Here is a 22291-nt window from a genome sequence, read left to right as displayed (position 1 = left end):
TCCTTTTAACTCGGGGGCCACACGATAGAACAAACATTCTGTCAGGGCCCGGACTAGTAGATTCAAGAAAAAGATATAAGAGAAAGAGGGAGGGAAAAGGAGAGAGGGCGGGACAAAGAAAGAAAATGAGAGAGGGAGAGAGCGTGAGAAACAAAAGATAAAAAGTCATGACAGAGGAGGAAAAAGAAAGGGAGAGGAAGAAAGAAATCCAAAGAGAAATAGACAGAAGGGGAGGAAAAAGCGCAAAGGGTATGAAGAGAGAGAGAGAAAAGGAAGTTAGAGCAAAAGAGGTTAAAAGACAGAGAGTGAAAGAGACAAAGGAAGTGAAAAAGAGACAAAGTGGGAGAGAAGGGGTGGAAAAGAGAGAGAGGGAGAGAGAAATAAATCAGTGTCTTGACAGTGTCTTTGTTGGAGGCACCTGGCTTTGGCAACATCAAGTGGACCTATTTCAACCTGCAGCCTGTTTTTCTCTTGCGCTTCTCTGAGCGTTGTCTCACGGGCGGATTCAATCCCTGAGCGGGCCATATCTGTACAAGCATCAGAACAATCGAAAAATGACATTGAGCAGCAACATATTTCATCATTGAATCGATTCGGTGTTAAATGGAGTTCAAAACTTTTAGTTGTTTAGGCAGCAGCTCCAAAATTCGTGAAAGGAGACTTTTGGTGGGAGTTTCAGAGCAGAGCAGGACTAAGTCTACATTTTTGTCACCACGAAGAAGCAACCCTTTTGCCAGGACTCCGACTCTCATCACACCTTTCAAGGACCTAAAGGAAAGCAAAAGGAGGACTGTAGTTGTAACAACAACGACATAATATTTAGGATTTTGACCTCATACTTTTGTCTTTTTGTCCTTGAGAAGGAATGATGATGGTTGTGGTTCCTAGCTATGGTACCAGCACTTGCACCTGATGTGCCATATCATTTTAAAATCTGGAGCACCGGTCGAGATTTTGTAAGAGGAAGCTGTTAACCGGTGTTAGGATTTAAATATTAAAGTGTATCGTTTACTAAATTGTTCGAATGAGTTATCAGACTGCATTAACCAAGCACAACCTACATTCACCTAACAATGCACGCTCGTTTCTTAATGGAAAAATGAACAAGAGACCGGCATTTTCACACAGGGGCAGATTTCTTTTCTTAATTCATTTAATTAATTGAACTCCATCAAATATGGTCGAATGAGCTGAATTTGTGTCGCTTGAGTCTCTGTCAAGCCTCCTCTCTCTGTCTCCTGCTTCTTTCTCTCGGCCCATGTTTTTTCCGCAAGCTGGTGTGTCTGCCCCTCTCATGGGCGTGCCAGGAAAGCCCCCACGTGGGTCTGGTAAACTCAAAACAACACCGAGCGTTTCTACGTCATCAGGGCCTTGTTTTCCAAACATCGCCTGCCGTCCTCCGTCAAGAGTTCTGTTATCAAAATTCCTTAGTCAAAACATTCCGCATTTGGGACAGCGTGACCTGATGCCCACTCAGTGAAAATCTTCATTGCACTCAATAAATGTAACTTGTATTTAGTCGTATAAAATCCTTTATAGTAAAATGTATAAAAACCTTCACCGGGAATTCTGTTACTACCAATATGTTGATGTTTGCGTAACGTTTGTTGATGCCCTTACAAAATCCATTGCAGCCTGGACATCTTGGAATGGGTAATACCCCAAGGTTTCCTCATCTTCCTCATGCTGTGGTTTTGAGTTTTACCTTGCCCTCATGTAAGTTTCAAAACAGAGGTTTGTGTCATGGTGTTCTTGGACTTTTGTGATCAATACGTTGGATTTGACGTTAGTACTGACAAAAACACGGTTAGTCTCAGAACTAACTGAATAGGACACTGTTGTCGTACGCTTTGCACGTGATGAGGCATATTAAAACACTACGTCATAAGAAAAAAAACCCAAAAAAAATCCTACAACTCACTGAATTATTGCCCCTCCCAACATGGCCGCCAAAAGCTCCGGGAACCCGTTAGCACAAGCAAGTGCTCGCTCTGCTCGCTGTTTCTTTTTTATTTACATAGCAATATTAAATAATACACTGAATAAAAAAGCTCGTTTTGTAAACGTAACAAAGAAATCAAAAGAAAGGGCAGTTTCGTCATGGAAATTCTATTTCCGCCTGTAGCTTCTCAGCCCTATACGTAACTTTTGGTATGCACTTCCGCATTGATCAGTCTCACTCGCGAGTGAACTTCCTTTTAAACTTCTGCCACTTTTAAGTCCTCATGTGGAAGACGCCGGCCAAACACCCCATGTTCTCTAAATTGACAAGGCAACCAGCTTACAAAACTTGGACTTAATGATTTTACACTAAAACAACAATATAAATTCGGCTGGAGGGTAAGAAACTTTTTGGAAATTGCTACACTTGTGCTAACGTTAGCTTAGCACTGTGTCGAAAGTTCAACCCGGCACTTTGTGGCACGGTCCAAATAAAGTTCACTTTTACAACCTTAAATATCATTTTGGATTAAATGGCAGAGGACTGAAACGATATCGTAAATGGTTGCTATTTTAATGAAATAGACGTGTCAAAAGAAGTGTTTCCTCATCTTGTATCAAGTCAAAATCTCGCGAGATTAAAATCAAAGTATTACTGTACTACACTTTAATCTAAATAAATCATAAATCCAGAATATCCGTCGATATTAATCGCAAACATGAGAAAAACTCAGTTACTGGAATTTCATTTATTTCTTTTTTTATTACATAGTTCGTGCGGATGCTTGAAATCATTAAAAATGCCTGAAATTTCACGTTGTTCTTTTCAAGGACGGTAAAGTGCTTGGATTTTGGGTGAAGTGCTCGTAAATGCGAATGGTTGCCGTGGTTCTCAACACGTGTGCTTGACAATGTCGCCGGCATTGCTTTCTGGTGGCTTGCTTTTCATTGTGTTCCTTCCTCCCTGTGGATGAACGGTGGCTGGCATGAGTTTGTATGGCATTGTCTTATGAAGTAGCATCGCCCCAATTGACGATTTTCTAATAATTACGTCTTTATTAACACACAGGCATATGCAAATCACAGATAGATTTGTGGCTCTGCAAAATACACGAATCACACCAGATTTCTATCTCTAAATGGTATTGAAGAAATTGGAAAACAAGCTTAGAAAGTCCTCAAAAAGTGCAAATGAAATGATAAATAATGTGGCTCTTAAGAATTCTAAAATTCTATTGTCCTTGATCACAATGTAGTGTACAAATTTCACATGATTACACGTGGCCGTCCGGGATAAACGTGAAAATACAAATATGAGGATCGATAAATATTTACAAGGTTGTACTTGAAGACTGGCATCAGAAAGTAGCACAGTGACATTTAGCAGCTACATTGTGCTCAAATAATAAATATATAAGACGGGTCAAAGCGGTGGTGGACCTCCATTGTGAAAGGAGTTCTTAGTTCTGTCCCCCAGACTGGGCAGAGAGCAGCCATTGATTTTCTGGGCTGTGTTGATAACCTTCAAAAAAAGCAATGGAACCTTTTCTCGTGAAATGCTCTATTAATATGATCCATTTTTCGGAAAGTGTATCGCTTTTTGTTATTTGAACTGGAATAAAGATAATGTGCTTGCAATTTTTTTGTCACAACAGCTTTCATATCAAGAAAAGCTCCGACATGGACGAACAAGACAAACCTCAGCGTAAAATGTCCACGGCCGGGGACAGCTTGTACAAAGTCCTCGGTTTGCAAAAGGGAGCGTCCCCCGAGGAGATAAAGAAGGCCTACAGGTCGGTAGTTCATTCATGAACGAGAAATAGATATATTTACTCTGAATAATGGCTTTTAATCATGATTTTTAGCATGAAGGTGGAGGGCACATTCATTTGCTTTAAACGCTTAAAAAATGGCGTAAGAAAGTTTCAATCATGCCAAAATAAAACCAGATTAAAGAAAAAGAAATTCAAAATCCAACTTGAATCGCTCTCTGGTACCTTTTACCGTAAATACAACTCACATGAATAATCTTTCACTTGAAAAACTAACAGTGCAGGAGAAGAAGTTAGGCTCAGCAACTCCTATAAAGGTACATACAAACCTAAATAGCTCCCTGATTTTTTTATACAATAAAGAAATAAAAATGTCAATACAACCAACATGACTTAAAGTGAATTTAAGGCATCGCAAAACCCTTCACTGTATCGCGAAAAGCAATAGAGATGTTATGCTAACAGCTAATCACTTATCCTTCTACTTCAGCGTGCTTTTTATCCTCTTTCTCAATCACAAGCACACATGCTTGATTGACAAACTAATGTTATAATAAGAGCTTAATATATCAGTCTCCACCTAAACTTGTTCACTAAAACAAGTTAACTACACCTACTAGGCTACCTCTTGATCCCACACACCCTTTTGTACCATGCACTTAATAAGCTTAAATTCTCAATATTGTTGGCTGTCTTGATTCCCAGTCATGTTGGTACTCAGGAGTTAGCAGAGCTGTTGTCGTTTACTCTGCTGTAACGTTGCGGTTCCTTTTTCAGTCCCTCCGCTCCCGGTCGCTTACCCAATCAGAAGGCGTGGTGTGGGTACCGTCCAAGACAGAGGGTGAGGGAGGCTCCACTGCATCTGAGCCTGAATGAATAACAACGTAGATACTGATATCTGTCAAATTCCAAAATATCGGTGCCGATGTAATGGTTCAATGTAGCCTAAAGTCGCGAAGCAAGAGTAGACTTTCTTCCTCACAAATCTACTCAAGTAAAAGTTTTTTTTTTAAGATATAAAGCTACTCCAAAGAGTAGAAAATGTACCCAAAAGTAAACGTATGCCGACGAGCGAGGAGTTCTGACGGGATCCGCGGTCCGCCCGGGCAGGAAACAGGCGCTGCGGCACCACCCGGACAAGAACCCGGACAACCCGGAAGCGGCGGAGAAATTCAAGGAGATCAACAACGCCAACTCCATCTTGAGCGACGACAACAAGCGGGAGATCTACGACGAGTACGGCTCCATGGGCCTCTATGTGGCCGAGCGCTTCGGGGACGACAGCGTCAAGTACTACTTCCTCATGTCCAAGTGCTGGTTCAAGGTGACCACTTTTCCCTCCTTCCCTGGATCCAGACTTTTTGCTTTCTTTTTTTCTCTCTCTTTCACTTGCCTCTCTCTCTCTCTCTTTCTCTCTTTCTTTCTCTCTCTCCGTTTTTCTTCCTCTCTCTTATTGTCTCTTTCTTTATCTCTCTGGTGTTCATCTCTCTCTCTCTCCACCTCTCTGTCTTTGGATATCTCTCTTTCTCAAGCTTTTCATCTTTCTCTCTTTCTATTTCTTTCTTTCTTTTTCTTTCAACCCCGCAAGACTTTTAGCTTTCTTTTTCTCTCTCTGTGTCTCTCTCTGTATCTCTCACTTTCATTCTCTCTCTCTCTCTCTCTCTTTCTCTTTCACTTTCGTTCTCTCTCACTTTCGTTCTCTCTCTCTCCACCCCTCTCTCTCTCCACCCCTTTCTCTCTCTCCAACCCTCTCTGTTTTGATATCACTCTTTCCCAAGCTTTTCATCTTTCTGTCTATTTCTGTTTTTTCTTTTTCTCTTTTTTATCTACTTCTTACTCTCTTTTCAATTCTCTCTCACTCTTATTTTCTCTCTATTTCTCTTCTTTTTCTTTCTCTTTGTATTTCTATTTATCTATCCATCAATCCATCGATGATCTGCACCGCTTATCCTCAGTAGGGTCGCGGGGGTGCCGGAGCCCATCCCAGCTATCTTTGGGCAGGGGACACCCTCAACTGCTTGCCAGCCAATCGCAGTACTACCTGTTCGGCTACCTGTTCCAAATTCTATTCATATCTTTCTTTATTTCTATTTTCTATTGATTTCCTTTCTCTTCATTTTTGAATTTTCCTTTCTTTCTTGCTCTCATTTTTTTAACTCTCCCTCTTTATCTCTTCCTTCTTTTCTCTCGTTCTCCCTCTTTTTTTTCTCATCCTCCCTTTTTTCTATTTCTCTGGTTCGCTCTTTTGTTATCCTCTTTTCCCTTACTGTTTCTCTCCCTCCTTCATTTTTCCTCTTTAATCTATGAAATGAAATGATCTGCATTTGTATAGCGCTTTTCAAGTCAATGACTTCCCAAAGCGCTTTACAATGTGCTCCACATTTCCCAATAGCAGCCTTGTATTGCAGCCATGTAAGACGCTAACCTGCTTATTGGGGGTATTAGGGGTTCAGTGTCTTACCCAAGGACACTTCGACATGTAACACGGACGAGCCGGGATTCGAACTGACGAGCGCTCTACCTCCTGAGCTACTGCAGCCCCAATCTAGTCCGGTCCTTACCCTTATTCAATGTGGCCCCTGTGCTATTATAAGTTTGACACCCCCGCCCTAACACTGTCTACTAGAAAAGCAGTCATCTGCCTCCAAAAAGTCAAATATGGCCGTGTTAGTGACCCGTCTCTCCCTGCCTGACAAGAATTCTTCTCCACTGTGCGGCATTTCCTCTCTCTAGGCACTGCTGTGGTGCTGCGGCATCCTCACCTGTTGTTGTTGCTTCTTCTGCTGCTGCTTCTGTTGCGGCAAGTGCGGAAAGTCTTCCGAGGAGGAGGGAGACTTCTATGTGGACCCTGAAGACCTGGAAGCGGATTTCAGAGAGGAGGACCCATGTAAGTCACGCTGTTTCTTTCCAATCTTGTCTTCAAGGAAACTGCGTATCTGTCGACCGCAGCCAATGGCTCTGTTTAGTAATGGTTGCAATTCTCCTTATGAAGTGACAATAAACTTAACGCAACACCGTACCTATTTTCTCACGGCAGGACGTAGAATAGCACAACGATATGAGCGATTTGTGATGAAAGGAGAATGCTCTCGACTTTGGGGTTTTCTTCTTGGCTCTTGGGATCACGAGCAGACCAGCGTTTTCCAAGTGAAGGCTCCGAGCAGGAACATAGCGGGAAGTTAAATCTGAAAGATATATGGGGGCAAATCCATTCAAAATATTGTATAGTACCAACAGAACCTTAAAATCAGATCTTAAACTGACAGGAAGCCAATGCAGGTGAGCTCAAATCGGGGTCATGTGATCCAACTTTGTTGTCCTAGTTTAAAGCTGTTGTCCTAAAACACAAGAAAAAGCACATACACAATTTGAAATGATCAAAAAACATACGGGGAATCCGTACAAGTTGGCAGGAATGAAATCGGAAAATTACAAAGTTTGTGTCTCGCATGCTACACATTTAAGAAGATTGTTTTCTTTGGCAGATACAAATTTTACAAAATGCAATAATAGCCAAGAAAAGCAAACACGCCATTGTAAAAAAAAAAAAACCTTTTTGGGTTCCTGTTTTACCACAGTAACAGTTACTTGCATCCATTTGAGTTGTTATTATTTCAATTTTGCTTTTTGCCCAGGGCAAAATTTTAGCTTGTGAGATGTAACTCAAAAGCCTTCATCCAAATGCTATTCAAGACGATCCGTGAAATGTCGTCCTCGGGTTTTTGTCTTTTCTCTGTCACGGATAAAACAAAATGCAATGATAGCCAAGAAAATGAACACGTAAAAAAAAGACATGGGCTGGACTTCCTGTTTAGAAAGGACAGCAAAATATGACCATATGGCATCCTTTTTATTTGTAATCACAACAAAACTTTTAAGTAATAGGCTGGAAATCAAACTATTTATGCTGTAAATCTTGTTTCCTTTGACATAGTGGTTAAAGATCCTCCGATTTATTGTTATTTTAGGCGAAATCCTACATTTTGACATGAAAAATACCAATTCCATTTCATTGAAACTACACAGCTCTATTTGCCTGCATCCTCAATGAAGGTGCATTCATGAAAGCTTTGACATTATAGCCTTTAAACATTTTTTATTTTTCATGGCAGCGCAAGACCCGGTGATTGTGATTCAGCCCAGCTCATCCGCCACCGCCGACGTTTCCGGCCAAAACGATACCGCGTCAGGTAATCTCCGTCTGGACTTTTTAGTTTTTGTGCCAGTTGTCGGGTTTTTAACTTAGTCATGTGGGTTTGTGGGCATAAATCGTTATTCAGATGAAGCGAAAGAGGATGCCAGAGGTCTACCACAAAAATGAGTTTCAGTCTCAAATCTTCAGTACATTAAAGAAAGACCCTGCACATTATTTATTTATTTTAAATATCATCAGTTTGCAGTTCATTCATTCTGACCAAAAAATGACTCGTTATAAAAAACAAGCACAAGAAAAGTGTCGATCCACTGCGGAAGGAAAAAAGAAACCTAACGAAAGAAATGAGCAGAGATTTTCTCGGGCATGTTCAAAGTATTTGTCCCCGGTACCGAATCGCTTTTAGCGCTCGGGATTCTGGTATCTGGGATTCGAATCTTTATTATGAATCTCTCGGGTCATTTTCCTGCAACTGGAACATGGTTCGGACGCACACTTGTAGATGCCAGGTATGCCATTTTGTAGCTGAATCTTCTGTCCATCAGTGGGCGTAATGCAAGATTTCCCTGAGGTCTTGAAAAAGTCTTCAATTTGATAACCACGATTCAAGGCATTCAAAATGGCCCAATAACTTTCTACGAGTCTTAAATTTAACTCTCAAACAACTTATTTTTTCCCTGTCTTATGGTAAATGGTCTGCATTTCTGTAGTGCTTTTCAAGTCAATGAAGAGCTCCCAAAGCGTTTTACAATGTGCTTCACACTAACCCATTCTCACACACACTCACACACCAATAGCGGCCATGCAACCATGCAAGGCGCCGACCTGCTTATGGGGGGCATTAGGGATTCAGTGTCTTGCCCAAGGACACTTCCACATATAACACAGAGGAGCCGGGAATCAAACCTGCCATCTCTTGATCCCAAGACGAGCCCTCTACCTCCTGAGCTAACCCTTATCTGCGTGATAGAACTAATATTTCATAATAAGTAAACGAAGAAATTTATGGAACGCTGTTGTAGAATTTTTTTGTTGTTTTCTCGGATTTTATCGATCTCTGACCACACACAGTCCTCCGCGCTAGCCTGTAACATAACCTAACCTTCGCCTCGGAGACCCTCACGACTCGGCGTCTGCCTCCCTATTCTATAGGTGCGAGATGGGTCTTAAATTTCCCTGAATGCGGTCTTGTAAGGATCTTAAAAAGTCTTGAATTTGAATGTCAAAATCCAGGGGAAACCTCAGTCATGAGACTACGTCAGTAGGCTGTTGCGGTACACCTTACCACCGGTGTAGGTTATCCAATAATTCGAGAGAAGAGGTGTTTTGACAAAGTGTTTACTGGAAATGAAGGGGTCTCAAACTCAACTGGGCTATACAAATAAACATGACTTGAGGTTTTTGAGTTTTTCCTTGCCCTCGTGTAGGTTCTAGATCAGGGGATGCTGTCATAATAGTCTGTGGTTTGCAATCATCTGTAGTCTGTGCAGCCCTTTGAGACTCTTTGTGATGAAGGGCCATACAAATAAACATGACTTGACTTGAGGAGGCTGAACTTTTTTTCATTTTTTGTATTTTCCACGGCAGGTGAGGACGCACCTATCGTGGTCCAGCCCCTGGCCAGCAACGGCTCCGCCTCCTCCGCCGCCGCCGTTCACCTGACGCTCGCGGATTAAATCCAGAACCGGATCCGGAAGTGAGGACTCGTTCCCGAGAACGGAGACGGTCCTCCGATTCTTCTTTTTCGGTTCTGCTGACGTTATCCAAAAAGTCTCAGGTCACCGTCGGATTTTGGGTCTTTCTATGCCGGAAAGGAGCGTTTATGAAATGATGGATTGTATTTATGTCGTGAAAAGTGCAATGAGAATGACTTTTTTTTTTTTCCAATGACGTCAAACGATGATGTCAAGATGGCGGCGCGCGCGAGCGCAGCGGCTTCAGGCTCTCCGGTTCATCTTTTGACCTTCAGTGTTCTTTTATCTCTCATCTTTTCCTTGATCAATTCTATTCTATTCAACAGAGAGCGATAGATTTAGGATATTTGTCCGTTCTCAGTTAAGCTTTGTCCTCATCAGTCAGTGAGGTTTTATTGTTTACAAACAAAAGCAGAGCAGCAAAAAACCATCAATCTGCTTTTCTTTCCAACGGTGTCCCTTTTACAAGTCATATTGACTCTGTTTGGGGGGGCGGTCTTCGGAGACGTTCTGATGACTTTTGAAAAGGCACACCTTCTCTTTTTCTTGCAAGTGGACATTTTCCAAGATGTCCTCTTCTTCTTGAAGCGTGAAACAAGTTTGCCATTCAGCTTCTCTCTTGTCTCCGGTGCCGACCCTCACATTTTGCAAAATTGATGAGGAGATGTCCCACTATAAGGTGAATGTCTTGTCTTTAAGTGTAAAGCCAAACTTTATAGCAGGGGTGTCAAAGAGGCGGGAAGTGCAAGAGAAAAACGAGCTGCCGGTTGAAATATGTCCAATTGATGATGCCAAAGCCAGGTGCCTCTCATAAAGACGCTGTACTCGTATTTTTTTCTGTCTCTGTCTCTGTGTCTCGGTCTGTCTCTCTGTCTCGGTCTCTCTGTCTTGGTCTCTCGGTCTGTCTGTCTCTGTCTCTCTCAGTCTGTCTTTGTCTCTCTCTTTCTTTCTGTCTGTTTCTGTCTCTCTGTCTCTCTCTTTTCCTACCTTTTTCTCTCACTCTCTGTCTCACTCTTTCATGCAATGTCTCTCCTTTTCTCTTTCTTTGTTCCTCTTTGTCTCTTCCTGTGTCTTTTTACATTTTTTGCTCTCTCTTCCTTTTATTCCTTTTCTCTCTCTCCCTCTCTCTTGCTTTTCCCTTCTCTCTTTCCCTGCTCTTTTTTTCTCTCCTCTCTTTCTATTTGTCTTTGGATTTCTTTCTTTCTACCTCTCTTTCTTTCCCCCTCTCTCACTATTCTCTTTTTATCTCTTGTTCTCACGTTCACTCTCGTTCTTTTTCTCTCCCTTTCTCTCTTTCGTTGTGCCACCCCCTGTCTTTTTCTCTCCCCCTCTTTCTCTTATTTATTTCTCTTTTTTCCTTTCTTTCTAATTTACTAGTCCGGCCCCCGAGAGAATGTTTGTTCTATCGTGTGGCCCCCGAGTTCAATTGAGTTTGACACCCCTGCTTCATAGGTACCCGCCAACAATTTTTTTTTTTAAACCTGCTTTTATCTAAAACGCACAAGTGCTAAAACATAATGTTCTGTTTATTTTTTTGGATGGTTATCTCGCATCAGAGCGTGCCAAACATTCCCACCCAGCAAATGCCTTTTCTATGTTTTATCTGCACATTCCCACGTGTTGCTCTACTGCTGTAAAACATGTTTTTTTTCTGATGGAATAAACTCAGGTATCACTAAACGCAGTTTGCTTGTAGCAGTATCTCCCCCCCGTCCTCATTTCCCCGACAGATAGCGAGAGTGAAACAGGTTGCCGGTTTCCCAGTCCCGTGGCCATGCAGTCGGAGAAGCAACTCCTTCTGGACTCTCTTTCCAGGTAACTTTACAAAATATACTAGAGGGGAATCGGACAGAATTCCGTATTGGCATTTTTATTTATTCAACGGGCTGATGAAATATATTTACAACGGAGTTATTGAGGCTCAGATGCAAAAGAGCCTCTCTCCCTCCTGCCCTGCCTTCTGTCTCGGTAGCCCACCCCGCGCTTTCTGATTGGATAAGTAACCAGGGGTAAAGCGACCGAAGCAGGAAGGACTTGAGCGCGGCGTAAACAAAAACAGTTCTGCTAACTTCTGTTAGGAATTAAATACATAAAAAATGTATCGTTTACCAAATTGTTGGAATTATTATCTGACTCCATTTACCAAAACATAACCGTCAGTCACCCGACAACGCATGCTCGTTTCTTTTCAGGAAAATATGAGACCGGCATTTCCACACGGGGGCAGATTTAATTTCTTAAATAATAAACAAAGTGAATTCCATCGAATTAGTGTCGCTCTTCGTCGAGCCTCCTTTTCGATTCTCCCTCTCGATCGATCTTCTCGAAGTTCTTCTGCCCACGTCTTTTCACCAGCTGGTGTGCCGGGTCCTCCCATGGGCGGGCCAGATGTCAGCCTCACCACCTCCTCGCCGAAGCGCGCCGCGATGTCTAAAAAACTCACATCAGCAGAGCTTATCAGAACAACTTCTCCAAACAATGTCTGCCCTCCCGCGCCACAGAGGCTCCTCTTGCGTCCGCCCTTGTCCCGGTTCCTGCTGTTTTCTGTAAACATTATTCTCTACTAGGTTACAATGACCTGGCCCCACAGCTCAGCCAGTGAATATCTTTTGCATTTCAATGTCATTTGTATTTGATCGTAAAAAATCCCTTATAGTCCAAATTATATAAAATCCTTCACTTCTTAGTCCTGACATGCCTGTGAATCAAAACCGCTGATCATATATTTGATTTTTAAAAGCGTGTGTGTGATGAAGAGATAGTGTCAAAAATGTAGTTTACTTGTTTAATGGAAGCATGTTCAGAGAAAGACTGATAAAAGTCCCGTAGATGTATATTCCAAGTATTTCTGTAGTAGTATTTTTGTATTCAAGTACTATTTCAGTAGTATTTTGTTAAATCCCAATAGTGTTTTTGTCATATTATCATAGTAGGACTTCCATTGTTGTCATGATTCTTAAGTGTTTTTTTGTAGAAGTCCTGTATTTTATACAGTAGAATTTTTCTAGTATCTGGATTGTATTTTTATGGTATCGCTGGAGTATTGGTAGTATTTGGGTCTTATTATTGTTGTATCTTAGGAGTCCAACTAAAGTCATTTTTTGACCATTTTTGTAGTCAATTTCATGTAGGTTTTCCCTAGTATTACTGTTGTATTTCGTGGTGTTTATGTAGTAGTATTTTTGTATGATAGTGTTACTGCAGTAGCATTAAAATAGCATTTATGTAGTATTACTATAGGATTTTAGTTTTCCCTGTAGTATAACTTTCATAGTAATTAGTATTTTTTCGTCATGGCATTACCGTATTTGTATTTTTTTTTCTTCACGATAATGTTTTTGTAGGTGCGCCTTATAGAAAATCTAGAACTTGAAGTGCTTCTAACGCCCCCAATAAGCAGGTAGGCGCCTTGCATGGCTGACTCCCTATTGGCGCGTGAGTGTGTGTGTGAATGGGTAAGTGTGAAGCACATTGAAAAGCGCTTTGGGAGGTCTTCGTTGATTTGAAGAGCGCTCTATAAATGCAGACCATTTACCATATATTGGCTCTTATCATAACCTGAGTTGGTCAATCAAGCGTGTGTGTTCGGAGTATGTGATTGAGAGCATAAAAAGGACACTAAAGTTGAAGGCGGAGTGATTAGCTGTTACCATAACACGCGTTTCCAGATTTTTAAATTCACCGACTCCGATGATTTTTTTTATTTTTTTTTAATCGTGTTGAAATTCTAACTCACTGTTGAATGTTTCAGAGAGTTATTTTAAGTACCTAATGTACCTTTTATACGGGTTTATGTGAAGCCTATTTTTATTCCCTGCACTGTCAGTTTTTCTTTATTTTCTGTAAAAGGGTTCAGAAAGCTATAAGAAATATTCTTTGTTTCTTGTTGCATTATTCCGATTTTTAAGCTTTTGCAGCGGATGAATTTTGTCTCCGAATATCTCTTATCGGCCTCCCCTTAATACTCCTCGGCAGTGACTCGGACGGCGGCGGAGACGCGAGCTGGAGTTGCGAGGGCGAGTCGGACCTGGAGCCAGAAGAAATGGTCTGCCGGCGCCGGGCCCGGACCAGACTGCTCCTGGCTTTGGTCATCGGCGTCCTCTTCATGGTTGCCGAGGCCATCGGTGAGACCGCTGCCCCTTTATGCAGCTTTCTCCGATACATTTTTTAGACGTGAACTTAAAATGGTGATCACTCTGATATTTATGAATATTTTTTGTGACTTCCAACCACTTCAAATGTTCCGTGCCATTAGACCTATCCATACATATATACAGGGTTGGGTAGGGTTACTTGAACTGGATTACTTTCAATGACTTTTGGATGACTCCAATACCAAATATGCTCAGAAAAGACAAAAGAAACTCAATAGGAATCAAATGACTCCATTTTGTGCAGGCTTGGGGAGTAACGGAATCATCGGAATGGCAAAAATGATGTTGGCAAGCTGTTTGGATTGATTTTCATTTTGTTTCTGTCGCATTTTATGTTAGAGATCAAAGCCAGGAGAGAAAGCTTACCACGTCTTGTGAGTCATTATTTTAGAAAGTCTTGAAAAAGGAACACATGAAAGAGATACATACAGTAATCCCTCGGTTATCGCGGTTAATGGGGACCAAAACCATCCGCGAAAAGTGAAAATTCACGAAGTAGCGACGCCCCTTCAAAAATGCTTAAAAAAAAAAAATATCTATATATATTTTTTATTCATTTATTTTATTATTGTTATTTCTTAGACCCGCGAAGCTCTGAACCCGCAAACGTGGAACCGCGAAGTAGCAAAGTCCCACTGTACTTGTTTTGAACTCAAAATATTGAGTTCAAAAAAAGGTAATTTTTCATGCATCATGATAAAAATCTTTCATGGATGTCGCAAAAGAGCTCTATGGAATTCGTAGTGATCCGCCAGTTTTGACCGAGGGTCCATATGATACTGTAAACATCTTTTTTTATTTATTTTTTTCCATGTCTAGAACTTAGGAGAGTGCCGTTTTTCAGATGGAAAGTTTTCAACTCGATAAAAAAAAATGGAATCAATATCTGTTTAAAACGGCCTCTAATTCATTTTCTGTTTTTTTAGTAGTGTTTGTTGGTCAACTTGGTCTCCAATTTGATTTCAAAAGGAATTTAAAAAGTCTTGGATTTTACTTGCCTTAAGCTGTAGGATCCCTGTAAATAGTTTTCGGCTTATGTATGTATCCCCCCCACCCCTTTAGGGGAGTAGAAGTCCTAAAAGTGCCTATTGCGTAAAACACGCTGCATATACATCACTACATAAAATTTCTAGGTGAATAGATAAGCACGATGCCATTTTCAATATGTTCTCACAACCTGGGGATAGATAGATATAGTTTATTCATCCCCTTTGGGAAATTCCCACTTCCAGCTGTATCCTTGTGTTGAAAAATAAAATAAAAGATATAGAATACAAAAATACCCAATATAACGTGTCGAAATAGAGTATTTCAATAGTGCTACGTAAAATACACACTGTCATAAAAATAGGGTCATATGCAATGTGGGGGTGGGGTTTTACGTGGGCTTTTACCCAATCGGGTGGAGTTAAAAAACCTCATGGCATGAGGGAGAAATGATCTTCTCAGTCCGTCGGTGGAACAAGACTGTGACAGCAGTCTGTCGCTGAAGCTGCTCTTCTGTTTGGAGACGATGCTCCCAAGTGTTTACTTTTCAATGTTTTTTCTTGGATTAAAAATAGAAAAATGATCAAAATGTGCATGATATGAACCTGTATTCCACAAGGGTTAAAATCCCCAAAAGTTTGACAGACATGAAGCTATAGGTGGAGAACATAAGAAAACTATTTGTCCTTGTTTTTAAATACTCTTAGGTTGAGAAATGGATATTTATTTGACGTAACATCAGGCTTAAATAGAGGGAGATGACATGATTGTCCGCCATCTCGCTGTTAAAGGTGGCGTGTGTAACTCCTTATGTGATAAATAGATATTGTACTGGCTGACGCCATCTTCTGGCGGAAATCATCTTTGCAGCTCCTTTTGTTGCGCGTGCAAGTATGAGAAAGTGCCCGAATAAACTCCTTTTTTATATTTTGGGGGTTTTGGCTTGGCATTTGGACTGTGGTATAGTCCTTTTTTTTCACCATTTTCATCCTGGAATAAAAGAAAACCCGAACTCGTCTCCCCAATTTTTTGGGGTAGTTTTGTACTATATCTTTAAAAAAATAAGAGAGAGTTTAGAGGGTCATAGGTTGAGGAGTCTATGGAAACCGATTCCCTTTTTTGTTTTGAGGACGGCCGCAAAACTTGGCCGCCGTCGAAGAGCATTTTCTGTTTTCTCCTCCAGGAGGTTACGCCGCCGGCAGCCTGGCCATCATGGCGGACGCGGCGCATCTCCTGAGCGACGTGGGCGGCATCGCGCTGGCCATCTTCTCCCTGTGGCTCTCCGGACGCCCGCCCACTCCCGCCATGACCTTCGGGTGGCGCCGAGCCGGTCAGTGCGTCTCGACGCGCCCTTTCTTCCTTTTTTGGGGAAAAAAAAATTCGACTTCTGGTTGGTTTAAGATCCTTTCCGGCTTTGCTCAGATCAGGGGTGTCAAAGTCATTTGAACTCGGTTAGTATCTAGTGTTTGAGTTCCATATTCGGGTTCTTAACTGAATCTAGGATTCCAATATGGGTTTAAAGCCAGGGCTATGGTCCCAAACAGTGTTGGGGGTTATAGCTAGGGTAAGGTGTAGGGCTAGGGTTCCGACCTCGGGATTGGGCCACAAGTTTGGATACTAAATTGATTTTAGGGATTTGAAATAAGGTTGGGGCAAGAGGTAGAAACTAAGGTTTAGGCTCCTTATTAGGGTATTGGACTTAATTTAGGGTCCTGAAATAGGGTTGGGGCTAGGGTTCCAGCTAGAGTTAGGTGTAGGGTCAGTAACTAGAGCTTAGGGTTCTAAACTGTATGCAGTGTTACAAATTTGTTTGGAGGATGGTTAAGGGTTTGGAATTAGGGTTTGAGCTGCAAGTTAGGGTCTGAAACTAAGTTTCAGGCTCCTGTTCTGGTGCTCTATTAATGGCACTCGGGGGGGGGGGGGAAAGAATGGAAAATTGGCCTCCAAAGTCTTTATAAAGTGCTGTTGACTAGGGAACCACTGTTCTAGACATACATGTCTTTTTGCGGCTGTGCCTCAGAGATGATGGGCATGCTGGCGTCGTTGTCCTCCATCTGGGCGGTGACGGCCATGTTGGTGTGGTCGGCGGTGGCCAGGATCCGGGACGGCGACTACCAAGTGGATGCCGACATCATGCTGGTGACGTCGGGCGGCGCCGTGGCCGCCAACCTCCTGTAAGTCCCTCTTCCGTACCCACTGTTCGTGCGGGGAATCCTTGAAAACGCTTGAATTTTGGTGTTGTCAAGGACTGATTTTTGAGTGCTTGTAAATGCTTGAAATTGTTGCCATGTACTCAAAAAGTCTGCTTAAAAATGAGGCAGACGCTGCTCTCTGGTGTCTTTGCCCTTGCCATTGCATTCCTTCCTCCTCCTCGTGATGAACGGCAGCTGGCATGAGTTTGTATGACATTGTCCTATAAAGCGTCATCGCCCCCTACGGGAAAGCTGCCTTCTACACCTAGACCAGGGGTGTCAAACTCATTTTAACTTGGGGGCCACACGTTGGAACCAACATTGTCTCGGTGGCCGGAAGGGTAGATTAGAGAAGGAAGAAAAGATAAAGAAATGAGAGAGAGAGAGAGTGTGACAGAGAGAGAGAGAGTGACAGAGACAGAGTGTGACAGAGAGAGAGAGAGAAAAGGAGAGTGTGAGAGAGAAAAGGAGAGTGTGAGAGAGAGAGAAAGAGAGAGAGAGAGAGAGCATGAAAAACAAGAGATAAATAGAGAAATAGTGAGAGAGGGGAAAAAAAGAGAGCGAGAAGGAAAATGGAAAAGAGAGACAGAAAAGGAAAAAAAGAAAGCGAGCACAAGAAGGTAAAAAGACAGAAAAAGACCAAGAGGGACAAAAATTGAGAAAAAGAGAGACAGAGAAAGAATGAGTGAGAAAAAGAGAGAGAAAGAGAGAGAGAGAGAGAGAGAACTAAATACAAGTAGAGTGTTTTTTTGAGAGGCACCTGGCTTTGGCACCATCAAGTGGACCTATTTCAACCTGCAGCTTGTTTTTCTCTCGCGCTTCTCTGAGTGTTGTCTCGCGGGCCGGATTCAATCCCTTAGCGGGCCTGATCTGGCCCGCGGGCCCCCTGTTTGACGCCTGTGACCTAGACAAATGCGTAGTAGTGCAAGGTTTACGTTTCAATGATTGATTATTATTATGGGCTGTACCAAAAATGAAGGTAGCGTTTCCCATTGCTAAATTGTAACGGGAAAAACTTCCAGCAACTGAAAATTTAAAGTTACATATCACTGCCACTTTTACCCACCACATGCAGAGAGATTTGTATGCGATTTTTTTTTTCTTATTGTACTGGTGAAATTGGAAAACCGTCTTTGAAAGTCCTTAAAAAGTGCTTGAATTTGGCAAAGGGCCAGGAACCCCCCTGACGGCGCCCCCTTTCGGCTTTCAGGATGCTGCTCGTCCTACGTCCGGCGGGCGTGTCTCACGGCCATCGCCACGGCAACGCCAGCGCCAAAGCCGCCTGCGTCCACGCACTGGGGGACCTCATCCAAAGCCTGGGGGTCCTCCTGGCGGCTGCCCTCCTCCGCTTCTGGGTCCGTGAAATATCATGTCGATACATTACGCAAGCCGAAAACTGCTTTAAAATACCCCAAATGTTGAAAGAAATACTCCAAATATTCAAACAATGATAAGAATTGAATTAAGTAAGTCATCAAGATGAAAGATGATGTGCGTCAGTTTTGGTGAAAGTGAAATATTTTCTCTGTTAAGTATGTGCTAACGGAGCTCAAAGAGCCCTTATGCTTTCTTTTCCACAGTGCTTATCTGCTTTATCCTACTTTTCGCAAAGCTGTTTGGGGCAGAACACATGAGGTCATAGGAATGGCAGTTGGGGGGAGTCATGAAGATTTTTTGTTAGTGTAGCCTGAGAAGGGTGAAAGTAAGAAAAGGACTGCTTCTAGTAAAGTCCTAATGCAAAACCTAACCCAAGAAAGATTCAAAAAAGAGCTTATTTGAGCACAAGCCAGGAAATGGCAGAAGCGTGTATATAACACCCTTTAATATACTGAAAATAGAGACAAAAGTTTTTTTTAAAGCATTTACTGTACCTTTAAGTAGAGTTTTGATGGCAGACACTCGTTTATCGCAATTATTTCTTCGACTCTATTCTTGTTGCTTTAATCTGCTAACTTTCTTGGGACCCATTATAATGGGCTAAAAGGAAATAAAATGCACCAAATCACAATAAAATGTGATGTGGTCCCTCTTAAAACCCTATTGGAACGCTTGCCTATTTTTCGCCCCTGTGTCCATTTTTGTTATTGCGCGCATATAATTTTACCACTTTGATTTGAGTACATAATAATTCTAATTTTTTTTATTGTATTGAGTTCAATTGTTTTTATATTCTGTGAGCAAAGTGTAAGTTAAACAAGACTGTAATAACGGAGACAAAAACTGAACCGGTGGATAACCAAAAAATTCAAAAAGTCAGCGAGAGAGAGAGAGAGAAGCTCAGCCTGACCCGAATGTAATGATCGATCGCCTGAAATTCAGTTCAATTCGTGCTCTAACTCGGGCTTGAGATCTTACCTCTTGGCTGAAAGTGGTGGACAAAATCTTAAACAGGTGATGTTTTTTGTAAAGGCCCTCCAGGATGATTGTTTTTTATCCGTTTCAGCCCGAATGCAAGGCGGCGGACCCGGCCTGCACGCTTCTCTTCTCGGTGGTGGTGACGTGGACCACCTTGGCCACGGCCAGAGACGTTCTTCGGGTGCTCATGGACGGTAAGTTCCACAAACGTGGCTAGAGGGGAAGCTCAGGGTCGCTTATTTTTGGGTCCGCCTCCAGGAACCCCTCCCGGCATAAGCGTGGACTCGGTGCGGGAGGTCCTGCTATCCGTGCCGGGCGTGTCCTCGCTGCACGGCCTTCGCGTTTGGAGCCAGGACATGACCTTCTCGGCGCTTTGCGTCCACCTCACCGCAGGTCCGCGGTTCCGTTTTTGAGGGGCTAAAACCGAACAACCGTATTCTTGTGACAGTGCTTTGCAATAGTATTATCCCCACCAAGAACTGAGTGTCTGTGAAAGGAGACATTGGAGAACAGACAGCATGATGAAGACCAAATAACACAGCAGACAGGTCCGGGATAGAGGTGTGGAAAAGTTCAAAGCAGGAATGAAACAGCAGAAGATTTTTCAACATGTGCGCATCTCTTGAGGACCATACAGTTTGAAATATGTCCACTTGATGTTGACAAAGCTAGGTCCTACTCTCATGTTGAGGTTTTTGAGTTTTACCTTTCCCTCATGTAGGTTTCAGATCAGGGGATAGTGTCATACTTTGAGACATTTTTGTGATGAAGGGCGTCACAAATAAATATGACTTGACTTGCAAAGCAACTAGAGATATAGGACTTTCTCTTTTTCTGACTCTCTATTTCTCCTTTCTTTTCTATAAATCTTTCTCATTTTTCTCTCTATCTCTTCTCGTTGTGTATTTTTTCTCCTTTCTTTATAACACTGTCTCACTTTCTTTCTCTGTCTCCCCCTCTATTCCTTTCTTGTTCTCTCTCTTTATTTATCTTTCATTCATTTTCTTTTTCTCACTCTCAGTTCTGTTTTTTCTCACTGTTTTCTCACTTTATTTCCTTCTCATTTTCTTTCTTTCTTCCTTTCTTTTATCTACTAGTGGGACCCCTGTGAGAGTTTTCTTTCCGCCTTGCTAAAATAGGTTGTGACACCCTCGCTCTAAACTTCAGCCCAAACAAGGAGAAAACTAATTAGAGAAGCAACCAAGAGGGACATGATCCCATGGGATGGCCTGCAGGCATACACAGCTGAGGTGAAACCATCTGTTCATACTGCAACTATTGGTCATAAACGTGCCCTTTATGGAAAAGTGGGGAGAAGAAATCCCCTTCTGAAAGAAGACGGTCAAAAGGCCCGTTTGGTGTTTGCGAGAAGCCAAACGGGAGGGCCGATACTTTTGCAAAGCACCGTCCGGGTTAAGATCTTTTTTCTTTCCGTTTTTAGAAAAAAAAGCCGACCCCTATTTCATCGTCAAGACGGCCAGCGAGCGCCTCCGCTCCCGTTTCGGCTTGGGTGCCGTCACCATCCAAGTGGAACCTTCTGGAACCTCTTCGTGAGGAACCCCGGCTCGTGAGCTCGATGTTCATTAAACGTGAGGTGGCGCTCATGAGCCGTCCTTCGGAACTTGAAAATATTCATGCGGTTGCTTGAAATCCTTGAAAATACTTGCATTTGAATCTTTTCAAGGTCAGGAAAATGCTTGAATTTTGGCAAAGTGCTTGAAAATGCTTGAAATTGTCGCCACGGGCATTTCTCTCGGCAGTCTGATTCTAAAGACTGCGCGATAAATGAAGAAAAATTGAGGACGGCTCTATTTTGAAAACCAGCTTTTTTTTTTGCTCGGCTCACCAGATTTTGTTTTTTTTAATATCTCGTCAATAATGAAAATAACACGATGCACCCTTTTATTTCGTTATTAATAATTGAATATGCTTTGCGGGGATCCCTCAAAAACACACGAGAATACATATTCACAGATCTACAAAATACATTTGGAAACGAATTTTGTATTTTGACACACGGAAAAGATTTCAAGTCAAACAACGCAAAATCCCTAAAAATGCAAAACAATAAAAGAAAGATTAGAAATATGAACTCTTCAGCGCTATAAATGAATGTTAATTTGCAGCCAAAAACCTTTACAATTCTATTTTAAGCAATAAAGGCACAGATCCTATAAGTGAATAAAAGTAAAACAAAAAGCAAAAGATTAGCAGTCTCTAAGACTGAAAGATAGAATGGACTCTGCTTCAGAGCAATCGATATCCTTAAAATGAGTCCAAATTTGGCTCATTTTTCTGCTTTTAATACATAAATGGACTTTCTTATTTGAGCTTCTTATTTAACTTAATTTTTACCCGTAGAGCCCTTTTTGTGATTTGAAACAAGTGTGACCTAGCCAAGCTGCGCATGCATGGTTGAAGGGGAATGGCAGAATTCATGTCAGTTTATAGCAGCCCATTGACACAAACATTTTGTAGATCATCGGTGGAAACCTCTCAAAATAGCTAGCAGCAAGTTAGCCACTTTAGTCATCAAAGTCACCCAACAAACAAAAAACATTGGATTTTGCTTTTGAAGTTCTTGAAAGTGCTTGAAAACTTCTTCAATTTAGCCATGAAAAAAGTAAATGAACCATGCCAGTGTCTTTCTAATAACGGAGTCGTCACAATCTCGAAGCAACGCTTCGTCGGTCGACCGAAACCGGGAAGGTTTGCCACTGTTCCCAGTTTTCTCCATGAGCGGATAATGGCTCTGACCACAGCCTTGGAACTTTTCTGGACCGATCGATTTCAATCGGTGTCGTTTCTTTGGACGGCGGCGTGTCGATTGCGCCCTCGAGATTTGTAGCCTACTTGATTTTGTCCGACAGATTCGACTGAAGCGATTTCCTGAATCTACAGTTTGTGGCAATCCATTTTGGGTGCGGTGCGTGGAATTGAACTCGGTTACTTTGATCTAACAAGGGGGGGGGGGGGGGGGCTGGGGCAATACCTTCATAAATGGTATCAGTATTTTTAAAGTGCATTTTATATTTCTTTGGGT

The 22291-nt window shown here is 42.1% G+C and overlaps 2 protein-coding genes across 2 annotated transcripts; both read left to right on the top strand.

The window, feature by feature from the left end:
• The first annotated feature begins 2139 nt into the window (after nt 1-2139).
• Nucleotides 2140-11240, top strand: dnajc5gb (DnaJ (Hsp40) homolog, subfamily C, member 5 gamma b). The gene is made up of 6 exons (XM_088354311.1): nt 2140-2340; nt 3597-3734; nt 4824-5037; nt 6447-6600; nt 7826-7903; nt 9454-11240. The coding sequence occupies exons 2-6, from the start codon at nt 3622-3624 to the stop codon at nt 9540-9542; spliced, it is 648 nt and encodes a 215-aa protein (XP_088210437.1). The 5' UTR covers nt 2140-2340; nt 3597-3621; the 3' UTR covers nt 9543-11240.
• LOC148352342 (proton-coupled zinc antiporter SLC30A2-like) lies at nt 11239-21223 on the top strand. Its single transcript, XM_088354310.1, has 8 exons — nt 11239-11375; nt 13536-13684; nt 15885-16031; nt 16722-16875; nt 18104-18248; nt 19337-19442; nt 19507-19641; nt 20690-21223. Exons 1-8 carry the CDS (start codon nt 11335-11337, stop codon nt 20800-20802), a joined length of 990 nt encoding a protein of 329 aa, XP_088210436.1. The 5' UTR covers nt 11239-11334; the 3' UTR covers nt 20803-21223.
• The last annotated feature ends 1068 nt before the right edge of the window (nt 21224-22291 follow it).

This window comes from Urocampus carinirostris, chromosome 15 (genome assembly GCF_059441175.1).
Source record: "Urocampus carinirostris isolate Australia breed hairy pipefish chromosome 15, RoL_Ucar_1.0, whole genome shotgun sequence".
In the NCBI taxonomy this organism is placed as follows: Eukaryota; Metazoa; Chordata; class Actinopteri; order Syngnathiformes; family Syngnathidae; genus Urocampus; species Urocampus carinirostris.
The sequence above is the reverse complement of the archived record's forward strand: the minus strand, read 5'-3'. Positions and strand labels throughout refer to the sequence as shown.